Raw genomic sequence first — 26,405 nt, forward strand, 5'->3', positions numbered from 1 at the left:
GGAAACACCATGCTGTGGGAAACACCAAGGTGCAGACAGGCCCAGACGCATCTTTTCCCCGGCCATACCATCCGTGCTGGCCACGCGCAGCAGACCCTGGCCTTCTCTGGGGTGATCCTGCCGTAGCCCCGCTGTGCCTCTGTTAGCACCAATTCATACGGACGAGCACAATGAGGCAGATGGAGCAAAGCAGAGTCTGGGGCTCTGACATCCAGCTGGAGAGCAGCGTTCACTGGGCAGAGATGGGAAAAGGACTGGGAAGGGCTTTGCTTTTGTCTAGAACTGGGCCTAGAACCTTCTCCTGAACAACCCTGCACTCAGAGAAGCCGTGGAACTAACCCGGACCCTTGCAAATGCCCTCTCTCTTTTACGGGACCCGTCATAAATACTTTCCACTGCAGCAGCCCATGGTGTTCCTAGCTGTGATTGGAGCCCCACAATGCCAAGTGCTGTCCAAACAGAGACACAGACCCTGCTCCCAAAAACTTCACATCTAAATGAGGGATTTTAGTGTTTACCTGATTAACCAATGAGCTGATGCTTATTGGTTCAACTCTTCCCTGCCCCGGGTATCCCACAGTCCCTGCCGGCCCAGCTCCCAGGGAACGAAGCAGACAGGGACTAGCAGCCCCAGTCCCAGGGAGGTTTCGCTGTGGGGTCTGCAGTATGAAGCTTATGTAAACGGAGGAATGGTCCCGCTATTGTGGGGAACCTTCCTGGCTTCTATACCACCCCGGTGAAATGGACCAACGAAAGGACCTGAGTCCCCGCTCCCACTTCCTTTACCCCATGGCCTCCCTGATCCTGAAGGCTCCCCCTCCACTCTCCTGAGTAGCAGAGTCCTCGAAACCCCAACAAGGCGGGGCCCAGGTTTCCTGGGGCTTAATCCCTGACCTTGTACAGGCAGTCCCCGGGTTACGTACAAGATAGGGACTGTAGGTTTGTTCTTAAGTTGAATCTGTATGTAAGTCAGAACTGGCGTCCAGATTCAGCCGCTGCTGAAACTGACCGCCAGTTCTGACTTACATACAGATTCAACTTAAGAACCCCAAGTCAGCTGCTGCTGAAACTGATCAGCCGCTGATTCCAGGAAGCCCGGGGCAGAGCAACTGTGCCTCGGGCTTCCTGTAGTCAGCGCTGGTCAGTTTCAGCAACGGCTGACTTGGGGACACCTGGGGCAGAGCAGCTGGGGTGCTGCCGGGTTGGTCCAACAGTGCCCAGAGCGGCGCTGCGGGACCAACCGGCAGCGCCCCAGCTGCTCTGCCCCAGGGTCCACAACAAAAGCCTGGTCTGCTGGGGGGGGCACACTAGCTGCGCCCCTCCTCCCCCCAGCAGACCAGGGACACGGGGAGCAAAGCCGCAGCGGCGGGGTGCCTCACCTCTGAGGCTTTGGTCTGGCGCGGGAACCCGCCGCTGCTACGGCTTTGCTCCCGATGCCCCTGGTCTGCTGGAGACGGTCCCCAGCAGACCAGGGGCACCGGGAGCAGCTTTTCTCGCCCCAGAGGTCGAGGTGGCTGACCGCTGCCTGCGAGCTCCGGGGCGAGAAAGCCCCGTTCGTAAGTGCAGATCCGACACAGGGACACAGGGACATCAAAACAGCAGTCTGCAGAGTGTAAGGACAGTTCACAATCTCTTCCTTATAGGCCCCTTAGAGGCCCTGGATGTGCTTCAGGGGGGCTGCAGGCTGGACACGCTTGCTCTGGCAGTGACCACACAGCCTCAAGCTCTAAGTGGCCAGACCACTCTCCCAGTCTGGCCTGCTGGGCCTCTTGGCTGGTGATATCTCCGGCCCCGAGCCTCTCCCCACACTTTGCTGGTCCCAGCTGCTCACCACACCCAGCTGCAGGCTGTGCTGCTTTGCCAGTCTCCAGCTCCTTGTGTTGCCTCTCTGTCCCCTTTGGCTCTCTGATCACTGCCAGTCTGCTGCTCAACACAGGGACTGCGCTCCTTGGGCTGTGTGTGCCAGGCTCTGTTGCTGCAGGACTGCCTCTCCACACAGCTTACACTCCTTGGGCTGTGTGTGCCAGGCTCTGTTGCTGCAGGACTGCCTCTCCACACAGCTTACACTCCTTGGGCTGTGTGTGCCTGGCTCTGTTGCTGCAGGACTGCCTCTCCACACAGCTTACACTCCTTGGGCTGTGTGTGCCTGGCTCTGTTGCTGCAGGACTGCCTCTCCACACAGCTTACACTCCTTGGACTGTGTGTGCTTGGCTCTGTTGCAGCAGGACTGCCTCTCCACACAGCTTGCTCCTCTTAGCTCTCTCTTCTTGCAGAGAGACCCAGAACAATCCGAGCTCACACAGAGGACGGGGCCTGGCCTCTTACTTTCCTCACTGGCCTGTCCAACCTGTCAATCAGGCCGAGCTGGAGTGTTGGCTGCTTCCCATTGTCTCTGGGGTCTGTCAGTTTCAGGGCCCTGATTTCTCATGGACCCTTCCCCTTTTGATACTGGGAGCTGGCAAACCAAAAACTCCCACAGAGTTTTAGTAAGGGGCTAACACTTATTTAAGCTTCATATTGCAGAGCCTGCAGCGTGGGTAACAATTTAGCTGCAAAGATTTTCAGTGGTTACCATTTTAACCTACTTTTAACATCCCTAATCCAAATAGGTTATTGGTTGCTTGTTGTTAACACTGAGCCAAACCCATGGGCAGTCGGTGAAGGCAAGGCTGGGGGGAAGGCAAGCTCCCAGCCCCACCTCCAGCCCCACCCCTACTTCTAGGCCCCACCTCTTCTCGCCCCTCAGGAGGTGGGGTGGCGGGCCACAGGTGTGCTCCGCCTTCCTCATGGAGAGGTGAGGGGAGTGGGTGCATGCTCACTGCAGGCTCCCCAGCCCTGGCCAAGCTCAGCCTCTCGAGCACCAGAGGAGGGAGGAGACAAGGTGTGCTGTGCCGCACCACACAGCCTGGCTCGGCCCAGCTTCTCCAGCCCCAGAGCACTGGGTGAGGGAGGAGGCAGGGCATGCTGTGCCACACTGTGTGGCCCAGCCTCTCCAGCCCCAGAGCACAGGGCGAGGGAGGAAGATGCACCACACAGCCAGGCCTGGCCTCTCCAGACCCAGAGCACCGGCGGGCGCTGGGGGCAGCAACACTCTGCCCCCAGAACACCTACTGCCAGCATTCTGGGGGTGGACTGTGGGCTATCCCTGACAGTTTGGGAAGGCTCCTTCCCCTGCCTTATATACCCAACACCCATGCCCAAACCCTAGATCACACATTCATGTTGTTCATGTGCAGACACTCCTCAGCAATGCTGTTGGGTTTTTTTACCACCTCCCACAGGACAAGTTTAGGAGCTGTCCCTGCCTGGCTTGTCTTAGCTGTAAACTCTTCAGTGCAGGGAATGTCTTATCTATGTTTGTAAAGTGCCATGTACATTTATGCACTGTATAAATGTTTTATTATAATAAGCAGGAACAAGTTTTCAAAGGCACTCTAGGTTAGGCCTGTAATATTTCCCTGGGCACAGCAAATCCTATATAATCCCTCACACGTGTTGGTTAATAGTGCATCTGAATACACTCGTGCTGTACGCACAGGTGTAGTATTCTCAGGTATGGACCTCGGAAATGCTGGCACTGTGAGGTGGCACTTGGTGTAAGTGAGTAGAATTTATCCTTTCATATGGAATGGCACTTTCTGGGCATAATTCTCTCCCTTATGCAGTTTTGGGCAGCCATGTTCTATCCCACTCCAACCCCCCACAAAAAAATTAACAACATTCAGGACTAAAAATGCATTTAACTCTTCAACAATAGCCATAAGTTGGCCTTTTCTAGAGCCCCTCCCTCCCAATCATCTCAAAGCACTTTACGAGCTTTAACATTCACAACACCTCTGTGAAGAAGGAAAGTATTATTCTCTCATTTTTAAAATGGGGAAACTGAGGCACAAACAGGCAGCAATTAGCTCAGGGAAGCTTGTAGCAGAGCCAGGATCAGGACTACTCTCCGGACTCCCTGTCTTCCATGGTAGCTTCTCCCCTTTCCAGTGCACTCTCTTTATTGACATATTATGATAGGCTTTGAATAGTCTATCTATGGTCTTACTTTGATAACAGAAGACCTTAATAATAAAAAGCCTCTTATGTAGCACTTTTCACCAGCAGGTCTCCAAGCACTTTACAAAGGAGGCCAGCATCATTCAGTTAAAGAAATAGCTGGTTACATAAGTCGTGCAATAGGTGAAAGTAACACGCCACTCACTGAAACTAATGGTTGGGACTGATGTATTCTATAGTATACTACAGGTTGAACCTGTCTAATCCTACACCCTCTGGAACTGATTAATTCCAAACTAGAGAGTTTACTCCGCCACGGAAGATCAGTATTGCTTAGCAGCATTATCCACACTTCCACTGCTTCCTGAGCTCTTAGAAGACATTTGGGGTAAGTGAGAGCTAAATAGCACAGCACACTGAGGCTATGTCTACACTGGCGGGTTCTTGCGCAAGAACATCTTGCACGAGGGCTCTTGTGCGAGAAGTCTTGCGCAAGAACACATCCATACTGCCATGTGCGAGATGTGCTTTTGCTCAAGAGCATCCATGGCAGTGTGGATGCTCTCTTGCACAAAAAAGCTCTGATGGCCATTTTAGCCAGAGGGCTTTCTTGTGCAAGAAACCCCTGCCGCTCGTCCACACTGCCCTCTTGTGCAAGAGCTGTTGGGCAAGAAGGCTTACACTTGTAAAAAAAAAGCATAGCTCTTGCGCAAGAAGCCCTTTCTTACCACGCCCTACTGTAAATCTTCTTACGCAAGAGCACTGTGGATGCGCTACGGGTTCTTGCGCAAGAACGACCATTCTTGTGCAAGAACGCGCCAGTGTAGACATAGCCCCAGAGCCAGGACTGGTGGCTGTAAAACTTTATTGGACCACAGGAGACTTGGCCGCACTCATGATAAGTGGACATATGGCTATTAAAATCATGCCGGACCACAGATGTTGCTGGACCAGAGAAAACCCAACTACAGAGGTTCAACCTGTACATCAGTCTCCAATGGTGCAGCCTACCATGCCACATGAGGAATCCTAGCACAATAAACTCCAGCTTCTTAGCTCTGACTTTCCTTACTTGTTCTGGAGCTGGTGTATGGAAATTTAGGTGCAGGATTTTCATCAAAGTTAAGATGGATAAATCAATGGCCCCAGATTTAGAAATCTACAGAGTGGGAGGGAGCTTCTTTAATCAGATATTTGTTTCTTTAGTGGCAGCTTTTTTTTTTTAATTGCAGTGTTAACTTGTTTCCTTGTAGCCTCTCTCTTGTTTTTAATATGGAGTCAATAAAGAGAATAACATTACTGCTAGTCTTTTGTGTGTGTTTTTAACAAGATCTACACCAAAACACAGTTAATAGCATGGCACTTCAGTAAGAGCAGTAATCTTAACTTTCACAATTTCAGAGTATATTTTTGCTTGCCAATAGTATTTAATATGACAAACAATACACACTGCAGACTAAGAATCTCATACAAAATGCCAGTGAGTGTAAATTCATAGGCAATGTCATTCACATTTCTGAAATTTTTGCTGACATTTACAGAAAACATGGAAATAGCAGATGTGCTAAATGGCTTTTTTCACCAAAAAGGTTAGTAGCAATTTGATGTCTAACATAGTGAATGCCTGTGAAAATGAGTTAGGATCAGAGTCTAAATTAGGGATGTTAATTAATATTTAAAATGTTAACTAGTTAAACACTAAGGCTACGCCTATACTGCAGGCTTCTTGCGCTAAAACTTGTGGAGTGTCTACACTGCACGTGCGTTCTTGAGCAAGTAAATTTACAGTAAAGCGTCAGAACAGAGGGCTCCTTGCACAAGAGTTATTCCTCTCCCCACAAGGAATAAGCCCTCTTGTGCAACAGCTCTTGCACAAGAAGACTGTGGATGGGCAACTGGGGTTTCCTGCGCAAGAGAGCATCCACACTGCCGTGGACACTCTTGTGCAAAAGCACATGGCAGTGTGGATGCGCTCTTGGGGTATGTCTAGACTGCATCCCTCTGTCGGCAGAGGGATGCAGATTAGGCAGATCGAAATTGCAAACGAGGCAGGGATTTAAATATCCCGTGCCTAATTTGCATTAAAATGGCCACTGCATTTTGCTGACTCAGCACTTTGTCTGCAAAAAGCGGCAATCTAGAGGGGAATCTGTCGAGAAAAAAAGCCTTTTTCGATAGATCCCTTATGCCTCTGGCAAGGAGGTTTGCAGGATCTGTCAAAAAAGACTTTCTTTCTCGACAGATCCCCCTCTAGATTGCCACTTTTTGCCAACAAAGTGCTGAGTTGGCAAAATGCGGTGGCCATTTTATGCAAATTAGGCACGGGATATTTAAATCTCTGCCTCTTTTGCAATGTCGACCTGCCTAATTTGTATTCCTCTGTTGACAGAGGGATGCAGTCTAGACATACCCTTGCACAAGGCCTTTTGCACAAGAGCTCTTGCACAAAACAGATATTATGCAAGAAGCCTGCAGTGTAGACATAGCCTACGTTAAACCAGTTCACCACGGAGCAGCCCCTCACCCACAGCATAGCGGCTGCAGACAGAGGGGAGGGAGCTGCTCAGGTACTGGCCCTGCCGCATGTGAGGAAGCTGCTCTGGTCCTAGTCCCACCATGGCTGGAGGGGGGGCTACTCTGGTCCTGGCCATGAGCAGTGGGGGCAACTCTGGCCCCAGCCCCGCTGCAGCAGGTGGGATTCCTCTGCTCAGGTCCCAACCCACCACAGCTGCAGGCAGAGTGCAGTCATCCAGACCGGTTAACTGGTTACCTTGTAAGGAGGCCGATTAAACCACCTGCTTATTGGGTAGCCAATTAACAGGTTAATCTCTTAGGGTACGTCTACACTACAGCGCTAGTTCGAAATAACTTAGTTCGAATTAGTTAATTCGAACTAAGCTAATTCGAACTAATGGATCCAGACTAAAAAACTAGTTCGAATTAGCGTTTTGCTAATTCGAACTAGCAAGTCCACATTGAGTGGACTCTGAACAGGGCTTAAGGATGGCCGGAAGCAGTGCCGGCAGGGCATAAAAGGAGGACTTAGAGCATGGAGATGCTGTCTCAGGCTAGCCGAGGGCTGCGCTTAAAGGGTCCCGACCCCCACCCCGGACACACAGTTCTCAGGGGTGCCCCGCTTGCAAAGCAGTCCTGGCTTGGAGTGCCCGGAGTACCCACACTGGGCACATCACACCACTCGGACATCAACCCGGCTGCACTTGCCGCAGGCTGCCATCTGGGGAGAGGGTGCAATCGGGGGGCTGCAGGAGAGCTTCCACCCCCAGAAGCCCGCAGAGCCAGCCCAGTCCTCCCCATCGGGGGCTCGTACCCCATTCCTCCCTCACCTCCTTCCACTTACCCTTCCCTAGCCCCCCTTCTTATTGATGTACAAAATAAAGATAATGTTTCTTCCAACATTGACTCTGTCTTTATTGAAAAAAACTGGGGGAGACTGGGAAAAGGAGGTGGGAGAGGGGAAGAGAAAGGCTGGGAGAAGGGAGGGCAACTAACATGATCAGGGGTTGGGAACAGGTCCCAGATGAAGAAAGGCTACAGAGACTGGGACTGTTCAGCTTAGAAAAGAGGAGATGGAGGGGGGACAGGATAGAGGTCTCTAAAAGCAGGGGTTGGGTGGAGAGGGTGCATTCAGAAAAGTTCTTCCTGAGTTCCCATAAAGAAGGACTAGAGGACACCAAAGGAAAGGAATGGGTAGCAGGCTAGAAACTAGTAAGAGAAAGTTGTTCTTCTTGACAAAGCAAATAGTTAACCTGCGGAACTCCTTGCTGCAGGAGGCTGTGAAGGCTACAACTAGAACAGAGTTGAAAGGGAAGTGAGATCAAGTCATGGAGGTTGGGTCCATGGAGTGCTATTAGCCAGGGGGTAGGAGTGGTGTCCCTGCCCAAAGTTTGTGGAAGGCTGGAGAGGGATGGCACGAGACAAATGGCTTGGTCACTGTCTTCGGTCCATCCCCTCCAGGGTCCCTAGGGTTGGCCGCTGTCGGCAGACAGGCTACTGGGCTAGATGGACCTTTGGTCTGACCCAGGACGGCCATTGTAAGCTCAGGGCTCAGGGTCGGGGGTCTCAGTGGACCCCCTTGATTTTCATGCACACCTGCTCCTGGGTGGCCAGGCTGGCAGCTCTCCTGCCCTAGACGGCCACTTTCCTGTGCCTAGTGCGGAGATCGTGGACGAGGTCCACGATGTCCGCACTAGCCCAGGAAGGTGCCCGCCTCTTGCGGTCCAGGGCAAGCTCCCGGGAGCCGCCAGCCTGGTCCCGGCAAGAGGGGGTGGGCTGGGGGGCATCGGGTGGGTGGCTCTGTGCCGTGCCAGGTGCAGGGTCTGCTAGCTGGGTGCTGGCAGGCTTGCACCTGGCACGGGCACCGTAGCCAGCCCGTGCCCCTTTAAGGGGTCCGGGGCCGGGAGGGGGGCATAGAGTTTCCCTGGTGTTGGCCAGAGTGGCCACCAGGGAAACCTGGGGAGGGCTAGCCTCCCACTAGTTCGAACTAAAGGGCTACATAGCCCTTAGTTCGAACTAGCTAGTTCAAACTAGGCGTTAGTCCTCGTAAAATGAGGTTTACCTAGTTCGAACTAAGCGCTCCGCTAGTTCGATTCAAATTCGAACTAGCGGAGCGCTAGTGTAGCGCCTAGGAAAGTTAGTTCGAACTAACGTCCGTTAGTTCGAACTAACTTTGTAGTGTAGACATACCCTCTCATCCCTCGTCTAAACAGGGAAAGAACAAGTTAAAAATCCTTAGCCAAGTTAGATATCTTCAGGGCTTGATAAAATACTTCCTACTCAAAGGAAGAATAGATATGTTGCAAGCCTAAGAAAGCATTTTATAAATAAGTGTGTGGCCCATTTTACCCTTAGGCTTCTGTGGAAGCTAATAGAGAACAAATGTGATCATTTGGCCACAAAGTGGGAAAGTAGTGACAATCTAATAAATATTGTGTTCAGAATTTAGCAGCTCTGCTCTCAAACATCATGGAAACAAGCATGCCCTTTTGAAACTCTGAGAACTGGACAGCTTTCATGCATTTCTAGAAGCAAGAGTTAACCCAATGTAAACCATATCTCTGTGTTCTCCAGGGACAAGTGTTCACACCACACTGACTTTAATTGATACGCCGCCTTGCCGGCAGAACTGGTTGAAGCTTTTTGTTTGAAAAAAGGTTTTGACAAAAAGGCCTTTTCCCCCAAACAGACCGGGGGGGGGGGGGGGGAGGGGGGGATGCTGAAATATTCCAGGTTTCTGACAAAAGCTTAAAAGCTTTTCAGTTTTCAGAAACAAAATGCTTTCTTCTCGCCCATTTTTTCTAGTGTAAAAATGGAAACAGGATGAAGGGGAGGAAAAAAACTTAAAATAAAAAAGTGAGGGGGGAGTAAACTGAAAACTTTTACAATGAACATTTTGGGGAAAAAACCCAAAAGTTTCTTAAACTTTCCATGAAAAATGCAACCCCTTTCAGGCCAGCTATATTTGCTGGCAATCTCCTAAGGTAGGCCAAGGACTGAGTAGGCACTGAGAATTAACTGCTTTCTCGGGCCAGAAGCAGAGGTGATGCGGGGGGGCTGGATTATGTGCCTCCTCAGTTTTCTGCCAGAGTTTAATTTTTTTTTTATGGGGAGTGGTTTCAGAATTGTTCCCCTCTCCTATTAACAACAGTAATATGCCACCTCTGCCCAGAAGTGATCCTTCCGGCTCAAGGTGCAGACCCATTGTAAGGATTGTGTGGGGAAGTCTCCCTTTAGTGCACCGGCTGTATGTCTCCAAGGCATAAGTGCTGTTTCCATGGGTGGTCCGGGACTAGAGCATGCATGGGCAAAAATTAGTAGGTGTGGAGTATCCAAAGAGGCCAAGCTCCTCTGTTTGCCCCCTTCCCACCCTCTTGTGTGCTGGTAGCCCCAAGCTTACCAACTCCCCTCCTCCCAGCACCTCATGCCTGCCTTGAACAGCTCTTTCACAGCATTCAAGTTCCAGGAAGGCGGGGGGGAGGAGTGGAGATGGGGCACACCAAGATGATGAGATGGGAAAGCCCGGGGCAGGGGCAAGAAGAGGCAGGGTGGGCAGAAGATGCAGAGCAGGTGCAGGGCCTGGAGTGGGGCAGGGGTGTCGAGCACTTGACAACAAGATGAGCAGTTAGCACTGATGCTTGCTCTTCAGAGCAGTAAAAAGCAGTTGCAGGTTCAAATCCCACCTACTAATATTACGGGCAGAGTTCTTCCCATGTCGCAATTGCCACACTCAAAACATGCCTGCCAAGTCCTGTCTTATAGAAAACTAGACTTGCCTGGCATTGCTTGGGTCCTTAATGCAGCTAGTTTTTGGAAAATAAAATGGCAGTGCCCATGCTTCATTTCAATCATTGCTCTGGGGTGGGGCTGGGAATGAAGGGTTCAGTATGCAGGCTGCCCCGGGGAGAGAGGAATACCCCAGCACCCTCTCTCACGGTAGCAACTTGGGGTCAGGTGAAAGGCACCTCTTCATAGGTGCTGCAGCTCCAGCAGGAACAGCCAGGGGAGGGGTACATGTCCCCCAGCTGGAGCAGGTTTGTCTGCCCCCTGCACCCCCCAGCCAGAGTGAGGAATGCAGCAAACTGTCCACTTTCCCTTGTTCCCTAATGAAGGGGAACAGCCAGCAATGTCCCTGTATAAATCGGAGGGGGAATGCTTGAGGGCCCCCCTCCCTCCGTAAAGGGTGCTGAGGAGGGTTGGGGTTGGGGCTGCAGGAGGGAGGGCGTGTCCCAGCCAGCCCCTTTCACGTGCCTGGTGATTCTGTCTCTTTTCTATATGGTCTCCTGAGAAGCAATCCCATTCCAGGCACATCCCATTTTCCTGGTGCAACCAAGCCCTCACCTTGCTTGTAAGTTATGATAAGAGGAAACTGTATGCCGAATGTAGTGGCCCTGGCTCTTACTGTTTAGGAAGAGTTCTTAGGCAGACAGACAGACTCTCTCAAATATATAATAGACTAAAAGTGACTGAGCTTTAAACCAACCAAAATGAAAGAAAATGCACTAGAATGAATCATGCTGAAAATCAGTCCTCAGCAACTCCATTCGCAGCAAAGGCAGCCGTGTGCTGAATCTCATGGAAAATGCTCCCCAGAAGACTCAGTCTTCACCAAGAAAAGAGACGGCTACACAGCATCTCTCTTCAGCTGCTTACACCATTGGCTTCTGTTCCAGAAAGTCACTTCCAAGCAGAAATGTAGTCATGACATGGGAGAGTGCAGCACATAAGATGGGAAGGAACACAAATTGGAAAGGAAGATGATCTATGCCTCGTGCTCCATCTCTCCCCTTGTTCTGCATATCGAGGCCTAGCTACTGTTTCATCTGAGGCAAATTTAGTGGAGTCATCCCAGGGACACAGCTATCACCTTTTCCAGTCAGCAGAACTGTCAGCGTTTGGCCAGGAAAGAGTCATAATTCAAATGAATCAGACACAGGAGTTCTCGCTGCCCACACAAAGAATTGGAGGAACTTTGAGGGAATGTGGCTTCCAGAAGCCAGGGAGCAGAGGGGAGTTCCTCTTCCTCGTAAGCAGAGAAAGGGGAGCTCTGCTCTGTCTCCTTCATGCCCGCTGTCATTGCAGGCCCGTACGCGTGGGGTGGGGTGCAAAGGGTGTGAATGTACCCCCCCTATGGACACCCAAGTAAGTGTGCGCCAGCTGGCCAGCGGAAGGCTGAGCCTCATTTCCCTGCTCTCCCCCGACCCCGCTCCTGGGGGAGAGGGGAAAATTTGCCCGGTGCTTCCTCTTCAGAGGGGCATTGGGAAGCTGAGGCCATGCTCCACGCTCTCAGCCTTTCCAGGGAGCAGCAGTCTTCAGTGCAAGGTGGGAGTTTGAATGGCGGGTTGCTACCAGCCGTGTGGTGAGTACCAGCCTGGGGAGAGGCCAAGCTAGAGGTGGCGGCAGCCTCGCGACCTCCAGACCAGCCAGGGCCTCCACTGCCGCACGGTGTGAGGGGTGGCAGTTGGCCGGCCGTGTGTCCCTCCCCGGCCGCCTGTCGACTTAGTGGGAATGCACAGCAGCTGCTGTGTCGCTCGCAGATGGGGCGGGGACAGGTCACACTCAGCCTCGCTCCGCCAGAGCCTAGCGCGGTTGTGATCTCCCCACCCGCACTGCGCTCGCCGCGGGCAAGGTCTGCTCATTGGCAGAGCTGCCTGTGGTGGCACCCGCTGCGGCGGCGCTTCAGGGACGGGCCGCCTGACCGAGGGAAAGGGGCCTTCAGAATAACGGGGGTGAGTTTGGCACCTGCTCTGTAAAGGGCAATGTTTCCCCTGCTTGTGCTTAGAAATTCAGGGGTGCCCTGGAAGTCTGCACAGAAGTAGGGTGACACCATCACAATTAGTAACTCTCACTTCTCACTGCTAGCTTTTCTAACACCTAATTAACTACAACATGCAAAAAGGGATTGCATGGGGCATGGAAAGCTCCCAGGAAAATCCGAATATGCCTCTGGGGATCCAACAAGTAGTCCAGCAAAAGTAGCAAAGACCCTGACTTGACATTCTCTTGGTACTTTTATGGTCATAAAACATGTAAACAAAACCCCCTTTTAGGCTTTACATGCCCTGAGCAAGCAAAAGGGCACAAACCAGTGGTTTGTCTTCTTTAAGATTAGAGGTGTAACTAGTTAACTGATGAGCATCACTCCTATTGGGTGATGCTGACCAGTTAAACGGCGGCCCAGTAGGGCTGTAGCGGTCACCCTGCCCGACACGTGGGCTGAGCACATTTGGGCGCAGTCAAAGCAATCCCCTGCCTGTGGCGCACTGTGACCTGACCGGACCGAGCAGTTCTTATCCATGGTGGGCTGGGCCCGGCCATGCCAGCTCATGGCACAGGTAGGGTGACCACCTCAGCAAGGCTGGGCCTGCCAACTAGAATAGAAGCAAATTAGCTTTGCTCTTTCCCTCTCTGGCTATGTCTAGACTGAAAAAGCCTCTTTCAAAAAAGAGCGTCTAGAGAACAACCAGTAACTGCTTTTTCGAAAGAGAGCACCCAGGCAGTCTGGATGCTCTCTTTCAAAAAAGCACAATTTGCATTACCTAGCACCGTTTTTCGAAAGAGCACTTTTGAAAAAAGGCGTTATTCCTCGTAAATTGAGGTTTACCACGATCGAAAAAACTGCCGCATTCTTTCAATTTACTTTCGAAAGAACGCGGCTGCCGTCTAGATGCAGGTGAAGTTTTTTCGAAAAAAAGGCTACTTTTTTCAAAAATACCCTGTAGTCTAGACACACCCTCTGAGAAGAATATGAGACTAAATGGTTGTCCAACCCAGCCCTGCTTCCATGGTCTATTTTGCAGCAGCTCCCATACAACTCACTCACAAAAAGTAACGCGTAGTCCTGTGGCCCCTTAGAGATTAACAGAAATACGTAGAACCATGAGCTGAAGAAGTGGGTTTTACCCATGAAGACTAGACTAACGCAGCTCGCCCTCGGAGACTTTCACAAAAAGTTGTGAATTTTCACCTCCACAAGGGAAAAGTCTAGGACAAAGTTTTACCAATTGGCTCAGAGATGCCTATATGCCTTCAGGCCTGTGAAAGAACATCTTCAGGACCTGTGTGTGTGTATGAATGCATAGGCTACTTCCCATGCTCTATTTTCAATAAACGCGGCATATTGCCTTTTCCCATGAAAAAGATCCTGTCTGCATCTTATAAGCATAACATTTAGTTACCTATAGCACTGCTAGACAACCCTGCAGGCATGACTCTAGCCTTGCTTCTTTTAAATGCAAAATGCACCACCAAGCAGAGACCCAGAGGAAAGCCTCTGCTGAGAGCACTTTGCACAGGCGTCAGTTCCACCCATAATGGGTAGAGTGGTTGGGTACAGCCGTCCTCACTAAAGTCCAAGATATGTTCCAAAAAACTTGGACTTCCAGCGAAACAACTAAAAGCGGGGAATTTTTTTCCCGTGGCTGACTTTCATTTGCGCAAACTGGGGATGGGACTTTGCGTGACTTAAGAGCAGGCATTGGGAGGACTTATAACCGTTCCTACAAGTGTCAACGGCTTTAGTGCAGAACAGATGCAGACCGAGCCAACGTATAGCAGGGATGCTCTATACCAGCAAATTCAGCCCTGTTTCTCTTTGCAGATTACCCACAGAGGGATTGTGATTTTTAGAGATTTTCATTATCCAGCATCAGGGCTGTGTCTACACTGGCATGAATTTCCGGAAATGCTTAAAACGGAAGACTATTCCGTTTTCAGTTTTTCCGGAAAAGGAGCGTTTACATTGGCAGGCTGCTTTTCCGGAAAAGCCCTTTTTCCGGAAAAGCGTCTGTGGCCAATGTAGACGCGCTTTTCCGGAAAAGAGCCCCGATCGCCATTTTCGCGATCGGGGCTTTTTTCCCGAAAAGACTACTGGGCTGTCTACCCTGGCCCTTTTCTGGAACAGTGTTCCGGAATAAGGACTTATGCCCAAGCGGGAGCAGAATAGTTTTTCCGGAATAGCGGCTGATTTTGTACAGTAGAGCGTCGTTGCTTTTCCGGAAATTCAAGGGCCAGTGTAGACAGCTCGCAGCTTATTCCGGAAAAGCGGCTGATTTTCCGGAATAAGTGGCCCAGTGTAGACACAGCCCAGGGCCGTGTCCACACTCAGGGGTTCTTTCGAAAAAAGTACCCTTTTTTCGAAAGAACTTCTCCTGCGTCCAGACTCAAGCCGCGTTCTTTCGAAATTATTTCGAAAGAACGCAGCTTTTCTTTCGACGGCGGTAAACCTCGTTTCACGAGGAAGAACGCCTTCCTTCGAAAGTTCTTCTTTCGAAGGAAGGCGTTCTTCAATGTAAAGAGGCCGTCTTCGAAAGAGAGCATCCAGACTCGCTGGGTGCTCTCTTTCGAAAAAGCGGATTTTTCTTTCGAAAGATCCGCCTGCAGTCTAGACGCGATCTTTCGAAAGATGCTCTTTCGAAAGATGCTTTCGAAAGAGCATCTTTCGAAAGAAGCCTGCAGTCTAGACATAGCCCAGGTGTCTGTGATCAAATTCCAGCCACTAGTCATTCAATGAATTGCAAGCAGACGAGCCAGAAAACCAGCCATTCGTCAAACACTTGCACAAAGATAGGTTTGCATGAACACATAGCTAATAAGAAGGGAACAAATATGGATGAAGCAAACAGCTGTTCAGAATTCAACTCAATGTTTTCACCAGATTTTACAGGGTTTGCCTGGGGCTGCAGCCACCAGCAGAAGAGAAATAGAGAAAAGGCTGATGGACAATATATCTAGGGGAATGGTGGGAGGAGAAGATGATTGGGCGATTTCATAGCATGCCCAGGGGAGCAGAGCAAGACGGGAACCAAGTGGCAGGAATAGAGGAAAAGAGGAATGGGCAAGACTGTTCAGAGGAAAGGAAATGGGCAGAGAAGAAGGCAGGTGACTAGAGAGGAGAGAAGGAGAAGAAATGAAGAATGAAAGGGGAGAAGGTGACTGATCTTACAAAGAAAGCATTTATTACATTAAAGACTGCTAGAGACCCTCAGCTAGAAGCAATTGCTGTAGGCACCACAGAGGTGAGACAACTCTAAATGGGAGAGGAGGCTGGTCTCTTACAGTCCTTTGAGGATGAGGTGTGTGCTGTCCTAAAGCTCTGAAATCCCCCTGCCTCCGTACCATGCAACGCAATTAACTGTTACTCCACAGTGTGATGCAACGCAAGGCCAATGAACACCCAGTGAGGGAGGGAAATAAATATTTCACTGATGAAAGGCAGCATCGCCTGTGATCCTAAATACCTTTAAAAATCTGCCTAGCTGACTTGCCCGGGGTCACAATGAAAGTGTGCGACAAAGACAAGGCCTGAACTCAGATCACTTGGCTCCAGGGGCGGATATACGGCAGGGCGAACGGGGCAGCCGCCCCGGGCCCCGCGCTTCAGAAAGCCCCGCGCATGCGCCGTGGCAAAGGGGGGCCCCGCAGAATTATGCTGCCCGGGGCCCCACAAAACAGTCATCTGCCCCTGCTTGGCTCCTAGCCTGTAAGACTGAACCACATGGCCATCCTTCCTTTGAAGGACTTGAAGTTCCTCAAATGAAAGACACTTCAGAAGCATTACTATTAATACCAGAGTATCAGTCCCAAGCATATTCCTGAATACCACACCCACACCACATTAGCAGAGGGGCAGCAATATTTCTAAAGGCAGCGACTCACACAAAATATGGATTTATTCAATTAAAAAGGATGCGCTCTGCATGGTCATGGTCAGTAAAAAATATCGATATCAGCCCTTTGACTCATGAGACGTACATAGCTCTTGGACGCCCCATTTGGAAGTACATTAAGAAAGCATTTCCCACACCTCAAAAGAGAAAATTTAGCTTTCTGGGAGAAGTATCCCATCTCGTAGGGCAGCTTCTTTAGACGACACTTTGACTCAAAGATACCGTTTTCCTTTTACACACAGAAATCCCATATCTTAAAAAGAAAAAAAACAGACACACATGTTGGAGGTTCACGTAGTGTTTGTAAAAGGCCTATAAGGTAATAGCTGCAGCAGTGACATGTTTTGGACCAGGATGTCAGCTCCATTCACTAAGAACTCGCAGGATTTGTGAATTGTGGGTTAGATCTTTGGATCCGAGTCCAGCCCCATGGTTCAAAGAGAGCTGGAAAGTTGCCCTGGCAGAGCAGTTCGGGATTTCCACGCATTGGGGAATTTCTAGCTGGTATCAAGAAGGAGGAACTATATACCTTTAAGGAATTGACTTTACTGGAAACGCTACAGCTGCACCATAGTTGTGCTCCAGCATAGACACTTGCTCCAGTGATAAGAGGGTTTGGGTATGTCTACACTACAGTTTTTTTCAGAAAAACGGCCGTTATTCAAAAAAAAATCTTCAATTACGTCCACACTGCAATCACGTTCTTTTGAAAAAAAATCGAAAGAACAAGCGGGCCCAGGGCTGGAGCCCCGCAGCAGCTCCCAGCAAGCGGGCCCACGGCTGGAGCACCACGGCAGCCCCCACCAAGCAAGCCTGGGGCTGGAGCCCTGCAGCAGCCCTCAGCAAGCGGGCCCAGGGCCGGAGGCCCCAAGTAGACCCAAGGCCCCAGGGCAGCCCAACCAGCTGGGGAGCTGGCAGCAGCTGGGTCAGCAGCCTGGACGGGCTAGTAGGAGTGGTGAAAGAGGCATGGTGCCTTCTGGGATGGTAGCTAGCCTGCAGCAGGTGGAAGTTTGGGGGCCGGTAGCAGGGAACTTTACTTGGTCTGGCAAATTCTCTCCTTCAGGACTGGTCAGGTCTTAAGGGTGCCAGACCAGAGAGGGCTAACCTGAACTGTAACAGCCAGAAGACGTTGTGTTGTTTTGGAGTTTGTTTCTGCTCCATGACTTCTTATTTTGTTAAAGGGTAAAAGCTGTGGGCTGGAGCTGAAGGAGCTAAGGCCTTGTTACAGCAAATCCCTCAAGCAAGTGTGTAATCCCCAACTTTCTCCTACAATGCACATGCTTATGTTAGACGCAGGATTAAATCCCATTGGCTTAACATTAAGCGTCTGCTTAAGTGCATTGCTGAATCAGGGCTCACAAGGAAATCCCGGAACACGAAGTTACTATAGCAAGCTAAGAAAACAGAGGACTTCTTTGCTACAAGACCCCCATGTACACACGGCCACATTCACTTCTTCATCCCCGAGTGCCCCGTGAGGTCACAGCGCAGTGCTCAAGCCCAACAGGGAAGAAGGCGCAAACCTAGTCTGCATTCACAGTGAGAATCCAAGTGGATAATCAGCTGTAAAGAGGACAGGAGTGCGTGTAGCATGGATACGGATACTGCCAATCATCAGGCATCCTGGCCCCACTGGCAACTTGCCCAAAAGTGTCTGTACACAGCAACAGAGCCCAATGCCCAGCATAATAATATGCAGCATGTGGGCTGATGTGAATTGATATCAGGGGAGGGCATATTCTGCTGCAGCAGCCACATTCTTTCCAGATTCATGTCAGCCAATCCAGGTGGTTCAGACTCAGTTACACACTGTGCATTGCTGCAGGGTGTTCAACGCACTAGGAGTGCGTCTGCTAACCAGGATCCCAGCAGGGGCTAGGGAGGTAAAGGTAAAGAGTTAACAGGGTTCCTGGTAAGTATCAGCCTTATGGGCATGCTTACCGGGGTAACTGATTAACAATCAGCCCAGCTAGGCTGGAGGGCAACACCATGGGTGGGTGGCTCTCCAGCCGGCCAGGCCCACTGCAGTGTGATAGGTCCGGCCTAGCCAGAGTACCCCCTGTCCGTAGTGGGGTGTGGCAAGCCTGGCCTGGTCAGAGCAGCCTCGCACCTGCAGCGCAATGTGGCACTGCAGGCCCAGACTGGCCAGAGCAGCCCCCCTCCTGTGGCATGGTGCAGCAAGCCTCACCTGGCCAAAGCAGCCCCTTGCCCGTGGCAGGGCGTGGCAGGCCCAGCTTAGCCAGGCCAGAGAAGCCCCCCACCTTTGGTGTGCTGCAGTTGGCCCAGCCTGGCCGGAGCACCGCACCACACCCTGGATGGGGGGCCTGTGAACCGGTTAAACGTAACGTTTAACCAGTTCACATTTTAAATGTGATTTTACATCCCTCGCAGGGGCCCAGAGATCACCTGTCTGCAGCCCCTGCGGCATCTTAGTCTCAGGTGAGGCTTGTTCTATGAGCTTCACAATAGAACCTCAGTATCCCCACGTGCTTCCATAGGATAGTGACAAGGGCTACAGAAAGACCTACGATAAAACGAGAGGTAACATCTTGGTGCACTTGCTTGTCAGTACAGCAGGGATAGTCATTGTGTCTCCTGCTCTCCCTTCCCTCTTCCATCCTGCACGTTGGTGGGCATTGACTAGAGCAGTGTTTCTCAACCAGTGGTACGAGTACCCTTAGGGGTATTCGAGAGAAGTCTGGGGGGGTACATTAACACAACTGAAATTTGGAGAAAACTGAATTTTTGTTTTAAGTTTTACAGCGCTTTATTACTGTTGTACTTTTTACACCCAAAAATTTCATCTCCCCCCGCCCCCAGGCTACAATTAAGTTGTTTAAACAAATGTGTTGCAATGGTAGAAAAAACATTGTGTGTCTGAAAACAGTAAGTACTGGGGGCATTTATAATTATTTTTTTAAAGGGTTACTTTATAAAAAATGGTTGAGAAACACTTATCTAGAACACCAAGTCAGAACCTGGAATCTCTTTCCTGCGCCAGTGCACCCACCATGCAACGTGAACAATCCCCTTGCAAATCCTACAGAGACCTAACAAAAAGAACACCATCTCTTTTACTTACAAGCCAAGGAGATTATACACACCTCTGTCCATTTAAACTGGGGAATAGTGATACCTAAATCATGGCATTCATTCCTAAGAGAGGGGGCCAAGTTCAACATGAGATCAACCACATACACACCGAAGGGAAAATTCACCCCTGTAAATGAGTAAAACCAGAAGGATGTCCATTTCCAGTGCTACACTTAATGTGATATAAACTTTTAGTAAAATGAGTATTTTAGCAAGAATAAAAATAAATGTCTACTAATTAATGACAGAGCTCCAGAACAAATGCTACCTTTCACTTCTTTAACTACATTTTTTAGAATGAATAAAGTATCTATTACTCTGCAGACTGAGGGAAAATACATGCACATTTTCCATAGCTTCAAGCTCACGTACTGTGCCAGTTGGAATAAAGACATTTCCTAGAAATACTGTGTTTCTGACTTCTTGTAAGATCAGCTATTATGTCACTCATTGACCTTCAACACCTTATCTCACAGACAAAGTCTCTATTTCATCTTCCCATCACAATACACTGGAAACACACTTAGCTCTCTAGTGAATGAAATTCCACTCGGTAACAGGGGCTAGCAAGAGGCCCATGCACTACATTTTACTTAGAGAACTTAAGAGTGAAATTTTGGCTCCACTATAATCAATTTAGGATATCAATGTGGCTTAAAGATCACAAGATTTTTTTTAAGTGTTATTTGCCTTCTAGTTTGGGTGAACTCGGGTCACGTTTTCAAGTTTTTCTCTGCAAACATGAGGACTAGAAGCTTATTTTGATTGAATCAATTGCACTATCAGGGTCTAACTCAACTCTCTACAGAAAACCCACCGACTCATACAGTTACCTACATGCATCCAGCTCCCATCCAGAACACACCACACGATCCATCGTCTATAGCCAAGCCCTTCGATACAACCGCATCTGCTCTAATCCCACTGACAGAGACCAAAAGCTTCAGGATCTCTACCAAGCATTTATAAATCTCAACTACCCACCCAGAGAAATAAAAAAGCAAATTGAAAGAGCCAGACGAATACCTAGAAACCATCTACTTCAAGACAGACCCAAGAAAACCAACAATAGAACACCACTTGTCATCACCTACAACTCCCAACTTAAACCTGTCCAACACATTATCAATAAACTACAGCCTATATTGGAACAGGATACCATACTCAAAGAGGCTCTGGGAGACAGACCCATAGTCTCCTATAGACAACCACCTAACCTCAAGATGATTCTTACCAACCACCACAGGACATACCACACTAATAGCAACCCTGGTACCTTCCCTTGCAACAAACCCCGTTGCTAGCTTTGTCCACATATTCATTCTGCTGATACCATTATTGGACCTAACTAAGTGAGTTATAAGATCAAGAACACATATTCCTGCGCATCCAGAAATATAATCTATGCTATCATGTGCCGAAAGTGTCCGTCTGCTATGTACATTGGACAAACATCTCAGACACTTCGCCAAAGGATTAATGCCCACAAAACAGATATCAGACAAGATCACAAAGAGAAAACAGTTTCTTGCCACTTTAACCAGAAAGGACACTCTCTAAATGACTTAGCCACCTGCATTCTGCTACAAAGACCTTTTACATCTGCACTTGAAAGGGAATCCTCTGAACTGTCATTCATGTTAAAATTCGACACTTGCCAACAAGGACTTAACAAGAATTTGAACTATCTCACCCATTACCAAGACAGTTTCCCCAATTATCACCTGTAATACCATTAACTCACAAACATCCCACTCTCCCTACCTTTAATATCATCAATTCACAGACACTTACCTTCCTTCCTCCCCCTCCCCCCCCCCCCCCCGCATCCCCCTTCTGTTCTGCAATGTGATTTGTCCTTTTCATATTTGTTCATTTTTTTAATTGTATCCTTTGGTATATATGGTTGTGACTACTTTCTTCCACTATTTGATCTGAGGAAGTGGGTCTGGCCCACGAAAGCTCATCATCTAATAAACCATCTTGTTAGTCTTTAAAGTGCTACATTGTCCTGCATTTTGCTTCAACTACCCCAGACTAACACGGCTACATTTCTATCACTAACTCAACCCTGCACTTTAATGGAGTGTGCATGGAAAGCAGCTGTATTGCAGAAGACAGAAAACCCCGTTTTGTTGCCAAAGCGAGCCATAGACAAAGTACTTAAGTTCTTACCCACTATCCAGATTTAGCACATCTCTACTGACCTCCTGTGAGGCTCTTTGCCTGAATCCAGACTGCGGGAGTAGGCCTAATTTCATCAGTTTTCACTTGTCAGTGGACTGACCCATCACATTGCTCCCCTATGCTTTCATTCCTGTAAATCACCTTTGGTGAGTCTTCCTAGCGACTCTTCAAAAAGACATGGCTTGGAGGATATGTCCTCTAGCTTGTTGCTAGAGGACATCAAATGCCCTACCTAATCTATTGCTGAATGTACCTAGCACACTGTTGGTACCCTACAAATAATCTCATGTGGTATGATTAGCCAGTTTGTTTGTTTCCCAGATGCATGCTACCTACAATTTTTTTATTGTGTTCACCATCCGGCTAGTCTCTCTCATATCAAGTATAAAGCCTGTGAGCATTTGTCTAGTATTGGCACTTGGTTGGCTGATCCCCAGTTTATTCTTCCCATTAAGGTTGGCCGGCTGTTTTAAAAGTGGTTATCTTCTTTGATTCCAGAGAGAGTTAAAATAGTCACCAAAACCAGCTTGTCCTTTTTTATTCACTTACATTTTTCCCTTCAGAAATGCATTGGCCACTGATTCAACTTGGGTTTTTAATCGCTGCAGTTAAGCATCATGTGTGGCCATTTGAGCTGTTGCAAAATGCAAAATGATTGTTAAGCAATAAAATCCTAATGTGTAAACTTTTGCACAGATAGAAAGAAGTGAATTACTTTTCATTAGATTAATCACCATTGTTTAAAGAAATAAATGACTCTAGAGGGCACCCGGACATTTATAGGTTCACAGAAACCTTCTACAGCTTTCCCAACTGCCAAAATCCCACTGTGCCTAATTAAAAACGTCAAAAGCAAAAATATTTAATTTCTACAAGGAGCACTGGCTTAAAAAAGCCTTCACCAGAGAAGTTTTATGTTAAAGTCGGATGAAGAAAAATCACTCAGTAATTCACTACATTTTTCTGGAAAAATCTAACCCTGTACAATTAGCTTTGAAAGGAAATTGAATATTCTATCTGGTCCATGCCAAAACAGGGAGTAGAGAGGGGGGATATATATTTAAACTTTCCCAAAACAAAGTGAAATACTAAAACTATTCTTTCACAGCCTCGTGCTCTCAGCTGAGATTAGGGAAGACTGTGGCATAATAAGGACTTTCTTAGTCAAGCACAATTCCTGCAAACTTCAATGGGAGTTTTGCCCAAGTCATGACTGCAGGACTGAAGCCTTAAACACAGGCTGTGCAATCCAAACCTCCTTGTCTTCTCGGCTCTGTCCTTTCATCTGTTCTACTGAGATTGTCTAATGAGCTGGCCTCAGCCCCGCATTTGGTGTAGCAAATCCCCTTTCCCTCCATCCCTTCTCTCAGAAAGCAAACCCAAAGGGGTCTAGTTGAACTTGCCAGTAAAGTGAAGTATTCAGAGAAGAGAGAAATTAGCCTTGGCACTACAGGCGGAATCTGAAAAATGACTTCCCTCTTCCTCAGCATGGGGCTGGGGCTGAAGGGTCCAGCCCTAACTGGAAAACTGACAGGCAAGACTCCTTCCTGGTGGGTACCTAGGAGAGATGGCTCTGCAGCAGCTCTGGGCATCACACCTCTCTGCCAGCTGCCGAAATACCACGCTCTCACTTGCTGGAAAGGACGGCGCTCACTGGGTAGCAGTCTGCTTTTTGGTAAGGGGGGGGCAAAAGGGGGGGGGGGCTTAGAAGCCCATCTGACTTTGAAGTGTGTAGGGGGGGGGTTGCTTTAGGGGCAAACCCCATCCCAAGCCATCGCGCAAGGAGAGGCGGCAGGAACTACCTGCGGATGAACCCCTGAAACTGGGGTGGGGGCAGCGCCCTGCACGCCTGTGGGGCAACCCACCCAGCCCCGCGCTGCCCTCCAAAAAACCCCAGCGCCCCCTCCCTCCCCAGCCACGCTCGGGGGCAGCTTTTCCAGCCCCCTGGCTTCCTTTGCAACTTGCCCGGGCTGGGGGGGGCACTTTCCCAAGCCGGCCCCGCTGCTTTGCCGCCCCCCCCTCGGGGATCCCCCCCCCCCGGGAGGGGGCCTTACTTTTCTGGCTGGAGTAGCCGGGGTAGTAGCCATAGTAGCCCGTGATCCGCAGGATCCTGTCCTCGATGGTGGCGACCCCGTTGGGCGCTGCCTTGCCGTCCATGGGGAGCGGCGGGGGGAGCGGGGGGCGGCGCGGAGGCTGCTGCCGCAGCTCGTGGTGCAGCCGCTGCTCTGCTCCCGCGCGGGGGCTCTGGCTCCGCCGCCTGGCGCAGGACGGGCTCCCCCCTCCCGCCGCCGCCTGTGCCGCCGGGCCAGCCTCCCCCGCCGCTGCCAAGCGCCCCGCGGCCCCGCCTGCGCCGCGCGGGGCCACGGCTCGTCCCGCGCCTGGGGCTGGGGCGCGGGAACTGGGGGGGGGGGCAGTGCGGGGGCTGGAGCAAGGGGGCAGGAACACGGTGGGGGCAGAGGCTGGGGCAGTGGGAGGAGGAGGCAGGAACACGGTGGGGGGCAGAGGCTGGGGCAGTGGGAGGAGGAGGCAGGAACATGGTGGGGGGCAGAGGCTGGGGCAGTGGGAGGAGGAGGCAGGAACACGGTGGGGGGGCAGAGGCTGGGGCAGTGGGAGGAGGAGGCAGGAACATGGTGGGGGGCAGAGGCTGGGGCAGTGGGAGGAGGAGGCAGGAACATGGTGGGGGGCAGAGGCTGGGGCAGTGGGAGGAGGAGGCAGGAACACGGTGGGGGGGCAGAGGCTGGGGCAGTGGGAGGAGGAGGCAGGAACATGGTGGGGGGCAGAGGCTCAGGCAGCAAAGGGGCAGGAACACGGGGGGGCAGAGGCTGGGGCAGTGGGAGGAGGAGGCAGGAACATGGTGGGGGGCAGAGGCTGGGGCAGTGGGAGGAGGAGGCAGGAACATGGTGGGGGGCAGAGGCTGGGGCAGTGGGAGGAGGAGGCAGGAACACGGTGGGGGGCAGAGGCTGGGGCAGTGGGAGGAGGAGGCAGGAACACGGTGGGGGGCAGAGGCTGGGGCAGTGGTAGGAAGAGGCAGGAACATGGTGGGGGGCAGAGGCTGGGGCAGTGGGAGGAGGAGGCAGGAACACGGTGGGGGGCAGAGGCTCAGGCAGCAAAGGGGCAGGAACACGGGGGGGCAGAGGCTGGGGCAGTGGGAGGAGGAGGCAGGAACACGGGGGGGGCAGAGGCTGGGGCAGTGGGAGGAGGAGGCAGGAACATGGTGGGGGCAGAGGCTGGGGCAGTGGGAGGAGGAGGCAGGAACACGGTGGGGGGCAGAGGCTCGGGCAGCAAAGGGGCAGGAACACGAGGGGGGGCAGAGACTGAGGCAGTGGGGAGGAGGAGGCAGGAACACGGTGGGGTTCAGAGGCTGGGGCAGTGGGAGGAGGAGGCAGGAACATGGTGGGGGGCAGAGGCTGGGGCAGTGGGAGGAGGAGGCAGGAACATGGTGGGGGGCAGAGGCTGGGGCAGTGGGAGGAGGAGGCAGGAACACGGTGGGGGGCAGAGGCTGGGGCAGTGGGAGGAGGAGGCAGGAACACGGTGGGGGGCAGAGGCTGGGGCAGTGGTAGGAAGAGGCAGGAACATGGTGGGGGGCAGAGGCTGGGGCAGTGGGAGGAGGAGGCAGGAACACGGTGGGGGGCAGAGGCTCAGGCAGCAAAGGGGCAGGAACACGGGGGGGCAGAGGCTGGGGCAGTGGGAGGAGGAGGCAGGAACACGGGGGGGGCAGAGGCTGGGGCAGTGGGAGGAGGAGGCAGGAACATGGTGGGGGCAGAGGCTGGGGCAGTGGGAGGAGGAGGCAGGAACACGGTGGGGGGCAGAGGCTCGGGCAGCAAAGGGGCAGGAACACGAGGGGGGGCAGAGACTGAGGCAGTGGGGAGGAGGAGGCAGGAACACGGTGGGGTTCAGAGGCTGGGGCAGTGGGAGGAGGAGGCAGGAACATGGTGGGGGGCAGAGGCTGGGGCAGTGGGAGGAGGAGGCAGGAACATGGTGGGGGGCAGAGGCTGGGGCAGTGGGAGGAGGAGGCAGGAACACGGTGGGGGGCAGAGGCTCGGGCAGCAAAGGGGCAGGAACACGAGGGGGGGCAGAGACTGAGGCAGTGGGGAGGAGGAGGCAGGAACACGGTGGGGTTCAGAGGCTGGGGCAGTGGGAGGAGGAGGCAGGAACATGGTGGGGGGCAGAGGCTGGGGCAGTGGGAGGAGGAGGCAGGAACACGGTGGGGGGGCAGAGGCTGGGGCAGTGGTAGGAAGAGGCAGGAACATGGTGGGGGGCAGAGGCTGGGGCAGTGGGAGGAGGAGGCAGGAACACGGTGGGGGGCAGAGGCTCGGGCAGCAAAGGGGCAGGAACACGGTGGGGTTCAGAGGCTGGGGCAGTGGGAGGAGGAGGCAGGAACACGGTGGGGGGCAGAGGCTGGGGCAGTGGGAGGAAGAGGCAGGAACATGGTGGGGGGCAGAGGCTGGGGCAGTGGGAGGAAGAGGCAGGAACACGGTGGGGGCAGAGGCTGGGGCAGTGGGAGGAAGAGGCAGGAACACGGTGGGGGGCAGAGGCTCAGGCAGCAAAGGGGCAGGAACACGGGGGGGCAGAGGCTGGGGCAGTGGGAGGAGGAGGCAGGAACACGGGGGGGGCAGAGGCTGGGGCAGTGGGAGGAGGAGGCAGGAACACGGTGGGGGGGCAGAGGCTGGGGCAGTGGGAGGAGGAGGCAGGAACATGGTGGGGGGCAGAGGCTCGGGCAGCAAAGGGGCAGGAACACGAGGGGGGGCAGAGACTGAGGCAGTGGGGAGGAGGAGGCAGGAACATGGTGGGGGGCAGAGGCTGGGGCAGTGGGAGGAGGAGGCAGGAACATGGTGGGGGGCAGAGGCTGGGGCAGTGGGAGGAGGAGGCAGGAACATGGTGGGGGGCAGAGGCTGGGGCAGTGGGAGGAGGAGGCAGGAACATGGTGGGGGGCAGAGGCTGGGG

At 51.7% G+C, this 26,405-nt stretch overlaps 1 protein-coding gene across 1 annotated transcript in view; it reads right to left on the reverse strand.

The window, feature by feature from the left end:
- SLC35F4 (solute carrier family 35 member F4) overlaps positions 1–23,728 on the reverse strand; it is a 195,120-nt gene extending 171,392 nt beyond the window's left edge. The window contains exon 1 of the mRNA XM_075926294.1: positions 23,516–23,728. Within this exon, the coding sequence (XP_075782409.1) occupies positions 23,516–23,618 (103 nt within the window). The 5' untranslated portion in view covers positions 23,619–23,728. The remainder of the gene's footprint in view (positions 1–23,515) is intronic.
- Positions 23,729–26,405: the final 2,677 nt, after the last annotated feature.

The sequence above is a fragment of the Pelodiscus sinensis genome, chromosome 4 (assembly GCF_049634645.1).
Source record: "Pelodiscus sinensis isolate JC-2024 chromosome 4, ASM4963464v1, whole genome shotgun sequence".
Taxonomy (NCBI): domain Eukaryota; kingdom Metazoa; phylum Chordata; order Testudines; family Trionychidae; genus Pelodiscus; species Pelodiscus sinensis.